This window comes from Pteropus vampyrus, unplaced genomic scaffold, assembly GCF_000151845.1.
Source record: "Pteropus vampyrus isolate Shadow unplaced genomic scaffold, Pvam_2.0 Scaffold157, whole genome shotgun sequence".
Classification (NCBI taxonomy): Eukaryota; Metazoa; Chordata; class Mammalia; order Chiroptera; family Pteropodidae; genus Pteropus; species Pteropus vampyrus.
In genome coordinates, this window is record NW_011888938.1 from 862,323 (window position 1) to 868,704 (window position 6,382).

The following is a 6,382-nucleotide window of genomic DNA, read 5'->3' on the forward strand; positions in this document are numbered from 1 at the left end:
CCCCCCCACTCCACAGAACAGCTGTGGGGTTGCCCGTTCTCAGCTGCTCACGAGTCCCCTTCCTGTGTGTCCTGTGACTTTTCTGCAAGTCACAGCTGTGGCCCATGGGGCTCTCTGAGGTGTCCCCTCTGCTGCCTCAGGGCTTTGCTCTTCAGTGGCCATGGGGGTCTCACATGGTCCCTTGACAGAGGGCCCATTCCTGTGGGGCTGACGGTCACTCAGCCTAACAGAGTTGTCACACGCTGTCTTCAAAATGGCACGTGGGAATGAGCAGCAGCGGTATGACAAAACCTCCCTAATCTAGAGAAAACCAGTACAAACCAGTAGAAAGCGCGTCACACTCCACGTTTACACACATGCAAACCGTCCAAGGCCAAGGGCGTCTGCCCCGCCACGGCACCCTAGGACGCTGAGACACCTGTTGGGGGTGCACAGCCGCTTGGACGCAGGCTGCCTCAGCGGTGTTCTCCGTTCCCCAGGCACGGCGGGGCCCCAGGCAGTGTCCGGGAACGCTAGTGTTCAGGGCCCCAGCTACCTGACCTCCCCCAGGCTCCTCGGCCTGGCACCACCTGCCCACTGGACACCTGTGCCCAGGTCTCACGGCCTCACGGCCACGCGTCCGCCACCACTTCCCCAGGCCTCCCTTGGCCTGCTCGCCCTGTCTCCTGTCCTTGGTAGGCACACGTGGCCCCTGGCCACCCACTCGCAGCTTTCCTGTGTCACTCTTCCTGGAATTCAGGTCCCTACTCATCCATCAAGAATACAGGGCTTATCAGTGACGCTGGGTGGCCACCGGCAGTGTGTCTGCCAAGTTCCACAGGAGAAGGCACCTGATCCCCGGGCCTGAAGACGCGTCTGCCCTGAGGAGCGGAGCTGGGCTCGTGTAGATGTGTCGGTGACGTGTGTGCTCACAGCTCCAGCATTCCGCTCCACGTGTTACCAACACGCTGCCGGCCACCACCCAGGGGCTGTCACGCGTGTGCTGGAGGTCAGTGCACACTGGGAGGGGTGTCCTGCAGGGCAGCACTGCTGGGCGCCTGTGGATGGCCGATGTGACCCCCCGCGGCCGCGTGTGCCCTTCGGCTAGAGTGGTGCGCACCCTCCCCCCACCCCTCCCCGTGAAACGCTGCCCGCGACTGGCGCTCAGGCCTGGCTGGGCTCCAGCGAAGGACAGCGGAGCCGCGTGGGCTCCACACGCAGTAACAGCAACACTTAAAAAGCGGAGTGGAAGGCAGGCGAGCGCCCCACGGGCCGCTCCTAAAACATGCTGCAGCGCCTCCTGCGGCATCCCGAAGACTTTCCCTTCCGAGAGCAGCCCGGACTGCCCAGGAGGCTGCCCCCGCCCGCTCCTACGACCCCGACGGTGGCTGGCGGCGCCCGCTTTCCTCCCAGAGTCGAGTCCCATGCGCCTCCACGCGGAGGCCCTGGGAGCTGACGCACTCACCCCCGTACCCACCCTTGCTGATCTCGCTCTGGAGCCTTTCACGGGGGTGGCATCCTGTGCGTCCTCCCGGCGCAACTCAAAGAATGTGGGGGGGTCCCGGGAGCCCCTAACTCAAGTGGCCACTTGATTCTGACCCATTTTAGACAGTGTTTTCAGGAAGTCTGTGGAAGGCATGAGCCTTGCCACCCCCTCCCCTGCCACAGCCAGCCCGCCCTCTGCGCGCAGGCATGAAGATCCCCACGCCCGGCGCCAAGTCACCACGCAGGCACCCGGAGACTTCTGCCGGGGGTCCTGAGTGGCTAGACTGCGGGTGTGCGCCCCGCCCACGGCCCCCGGAAGTACTGGGCGGCAGCAGGGAGGCTGCGGCGCCACCTGCTGGACCGCGGGGGCCTTACCACTGCTTGGTGATGTCGAACATCATGACCACGCCGCTGCAGTTCTGGTACACGTCCAGGAACTCCGCGTCCAGGGCCAGCTCCGACTCTGCCTGGGGATGGGAGGGGATCGGGCGTGAGGGCTGGGGCTTCTGGCGGGGTCCCACAGATGTGGACCGGCATCTGGAAAAGGCTGAACAGGACTTTTACAATCTGAAAAGACAATAGCTATTTTCATTTTGGAAAAAAATACATAAACACAACAGCATCTAGCGTGGGGTCACTTTGCCTCAAAGGGTCTGGCAGCAACTCCTTCAGGCCCTGAGGCCACAGCGCCTCGGCCCCCGACCTGGGCGGGGTCTTCTCCACTAGCCACCAGGAGCCTCGCCTGTAGGGTCCCAGACTCTCCGCCACCCAGGATGACAGTGCTGGGGCAGCCAGCACGCCACGGTGAGATGTGCATTCCAGCACCACGGAAACACGGCTGCAGAGAATCTTCTAGAGCAGGGGTGCCCAACCCCCGAGCCGTGGACCAATACCGGTCTGTGGCTTGTTAGGAAACAGGCCACACAGCAGGAGGTGACCAGCGGGCGAGCAGTGAAGCTCTATCTGCAGCTGCTCCCCAGCACCAGCACCCCCACCTCGCCTCCACCTCACATAAGGCACTAGATTCTCATAGGAGTACCGGGCCCTGGTGCCAGAAAGGGTGGGGACCACTGTAGAGCACACAGACCAGGGTGGCTGCCATGCTGGGGGCAGCGGCAACGTGCCGCACAAAGGGCCAGACAGAAATGGGCCAGGTGGTCACTTAACCTCCCCAACACGAAGAGGAGCAAAGAGACTGCCCATACCCCGAGGCCAACTACGGACAGGAAGACAGAGAACGGGGCCCATGGAAACAACTAGAGAGCTTCCCCAGAACGAAGAGAGCTGGCGGGACCCCAACTGCTGTGTGTCCAGGGTGGCGGCCACACGAGAGCCCACTGGGAGCCACGCTCATGCCCATGTGTGCCCAAGGCCACAGCTTAAAGGAAGGTCCTGTGCTTTTATGGCCTTGAAGCCTCTGTGGCGGGGATACAAAATTTGGCCAGTTCACCTAAGTCCCCCTCAGGTCACTCAAACTCGGCGTAGGGCCTGGCCGGCATCACTAACATGCGACAGTGGCTCAGGTGGGTCCAGCAACCCCCGTTTGACTGTGGCTAGCACAGGGTCCCGCCAGCAGCTGGGACAGCCAGGCCGCGGGGTCTGGTGAGCGGGCATCCGCTCACCTCCCCCACCCAGCATCAGGGGACACGCGGGGCAGGACGCAGCTCACCTCCTGGGGGTCATTCTCCATCTTCAGGCCGTCACCTCGTTTTTTGCATTTTCCTTATTGAAAGACACAGAAATCACCGGGTGGAATTGCTGGGCCAAGGCTGGCCTGAGGCAGGAGCACCCCCTCCCCATGCTGTCCCACCACCTCCAGGAAGTGCCACACGAACTGCAGACCTGGGGGCTGTGCTGGCACTGGGAGGCCCCGCTGGCAGCAGGAGACAGCCAGGACCCCAGGGGGTCTCCCTGGCAAAGGCCCCAACGGGCTGTGGCAGATGGGCCTGGGAACCAGGCGCTTCCCGGACTGGCACGGGTCCAGCTCTGGGACAGCGCTGCCAGCTGGCACAGGCCAGCCCAGCCCGGCCTCTGCGGGGCGGCCTTTGGGGCCATGGCTGCTCCCCTGAGCTGGTGCCAAGGGCGGGCAAGCTGGACGTGCGGCCCAGGCAGGGCCGAGGAGCGTGGAACCAGGTTGGCCTCCGATGGCCCGACACGCAGCTGCGCTGCCATCCCCTCTCTGCCCCCACGGCTGAAGACGGACTGGTCTCACCTTGGGAATCCCGGGGTCCCCCAGTCTCAGAAGAGCAGGCAAAACAAACCCCCCAGAACACACTGGCGTTGATTTACTAAAAAATCAACACCTGCCTCTTTCCACAGCCTCTTCCTGAACCCCCACCGCCTCTGACCCTGTCCAGCAGGTGACGAGTTAAGGTGGCAGAGAGAAGACGGTTTTCTTTCAGCTCAACACGGTTCTTGCCCCAGGGGAGCAGCTGACACAGAGATCTGCACCTGCTGGGGACCGTTCCCCCTGCTGTGCGGCCCCACCTCCCCCCACCTCCCTTCCACGCCACAGAGCGATGGTCCCAAGAGCCTGGCCCACACAGCACTTCATGGTGTGCGAGGCTCACGCCTTATGCCGGGAGGAAGCGGGGCACGTGAAGGTCCCCTGGGATGGGCAGTGTCTGCCTCCGCACCACAGAGCACGTCCCACCATCGAGGACACAGCACACTTCCAGAAGGGGCCCCATCCCCAAATGTTGACCCCATCCTACCCGAACAAGTGCAGGCCTAGGGGACGGCAGGGCTGGGGGGTGTACCCAGGGCGCGGACAGCAGCTTGGGTCAAGTGACGGCTTCCTCGCCCCTGGGACAGTGACCGGGCTGTGCGGGGCTGCCTGCCAAACACGCACAAGCCCGCACACACTCACGGATGCGCTGCAGGCACGACCTGGAGGCATCAGGCCCACACGGGCGCCACAGGGTCCTGGCTGGCAGCAGCTCTCACTCGGTGACCCTGTGGGCAGCCAGGGCCCAGGACTGCCAGCACCCTCCCTTGTCCTGTGCCAGCTGAATCGGTCCTTGGCAACCAAACCCACCACCAAAGAGCACGGCCGGAGAGAGAAGAGCCTGCACTCTCTGCCTCCAAAACCGCAAGCTCGCAAAAGACACAGCCTCCTTTGTCACTGGAGGACACATGCAGCTACGACAAGCCTGTGAGGTCAGAGGTCGCACCACGCTGGGCAGCACTTGCCGCATGCAGGGCACCAGGAGGAGCATGGGCTCCCCTGGGCGTCACGGAGGAGGAACATGCGGCCTGAGTGCTGGAGGGAAGTAACAGGAGACGCTGAGGGGGGTGCGCCGCCCCTCACCACCAGGCGAGCACGGGGTGGTCCCCGGGTGTGCTGGGGACCTGACAGCACAGAGCAGCACAGCGGGCAGCGCCATGGGATGGCTGCTTCGGAAGCAGGGAGCTGGTCCTTGGCTCTGGGCACAGGGGTGCCGAGGGACGGGGACTCTGCTACCTGGGGGGCGGCACCGGCGGCACGGGCTCCCAGAAGGGCTCCACGCAGGCCTCGGGGACAGCAGCCTGCCCGCGGCCAGCCACGTCTGTCCCCGCTGCCCCCAGCGTGGTTTCAGGAGGTAAAACAGATGTTCGAACAGCAAAGACCACAGTCCCTGACAGGTCACTGCTGCACACTCGTCCCGTCCACCAGACGCAGCGGAACTGGCGCGGGACCCAGACGCTAACGAACAGTTAGCACCGACCTGGGCCTCCCAGGCCAGGGCTCCTGTGAGTAGACGCTGACAGTGGCCCCCGCCGTGTGCGAGGGGCAGCGCCATCGCTGAGTCCGGGCGACCAGGGATTCCGGGGCCCACCCACTCAGGCCGAGGACACAGAAGGGGACGGAGGCGGCTCTTCTCTTTACAGGACGGATAAAGCACGAAAGAGAAAAGCACTTGTCACAAAGACATGACTCACCTTTGTCAACTACGTCCCAGACCTCGACTTTTACGATGTCATCAGTGGCTAAAAAGGGGAAAATAAAAGATTAGCGCCCAAGTGAACTGTGCGTTTCACAAAAGACAGGCTTCCAGCAGCCACCTGGGCGTTGCTGGAGACGCCGGTCCCTCTAGCGCCATCCGCAGGGCCTTTGCATGTGTTGTGACCTGGGACACTCCTCCCTAGATGGCAAGGAAGCTCGTGGCAGTCGGCCCACCCTTTGAACCCCAAGGATTCCTAGGGGAACTGCTGTGTACCTGCCCCCAGGCTGAGGGGCATAAGGTGCTCACTGCCATTGCCAGCCGCACCCAGAACTGGCGAAGGGGTGCTATGAGCGGGTGGAGCTTCTTGTGATGCCCAAAGGCTCCCATCGGCCCCTGGCTGATGGGCAGGGGCCAGCGGGTCAGTGCAGTTGTCCCAGGTCGTGGCCTGGCTGGCACTAAGTGGGAGCTGGAACTTGCACAGAGGCCCCATGGATCCTGCTGTTGACTCAGTGGACAGTTTTTCAGTGGAAAGGAACGTTTGAGTCGTTTCAGGGTTCCTGGACGTGCAAAGCAGCCCCTCTGCTCCTGGGGGCTGCCGTGTGTGGCGGGGAGCAGGGCAGAAGAGCAGCTGCTCTGGCTGGCCCGCGAACGAGCCGTCTCCCAGGACCGCTCGGGGACAGGGGCCTCGCGAAGCCCAAGTAAAGAGCTGGGCCCGGGGCAGCTGTTCTGCTGGCAGAGCAAATGGCAGCAGAGAAGCATCGGGCACCGGAGGGGTCTGGCTCCCTCAGGACGCACCCCCCAGCGTTCGCCTCTCCCAGGTCTTGAGGATGGAGAGTGAAATTCAAGGCGCCAAAGTGACTTTAAAGAGCGCCCCACGACAGCCCTCGGAGGTCATGGGGCCTCCCAGGCATGAACAGTTTCCATGACGACAGCTGAGGGAGGCATCCAGCAGGGACCAAGGCCGAGGAAGGGCAATGGAATGAAAGTGCCCA

At 63.4% G+C, this 6,382-nt stretch overlaps 1 protein-coding gene across 1 annotated transcript in view; it reads right to left on the reverse strand.

The window, feature by feature from the left end:
- The window catches only part of RABL6 (RAB, member RAS oncogene family like 6), a 23,719-nt gene that overhangs the window by 7,682 nt on the left and 9,655 nt on the right, over positions 1-6,382 (reverse strand). The window contains exons 3-5 of the mRNA XM_011369972.2: positions 5,386-5,433; positions 3,134-3,186; positions 1,839-1,931 (exon numbers count right to left, since the gene is read on the reverse strand). Of these exons, the coding sequence (XP_011368274.1) occupies positions 1,839-1,931; positions 3,134-3,186; positions 5,386-5,433 (194 nt within the window). The remainder of the gene's footprint in view (positions 1-1,838; positions 1,932-3,133; positions 3,187-5,385; positions 5,434-6,382) is intronic.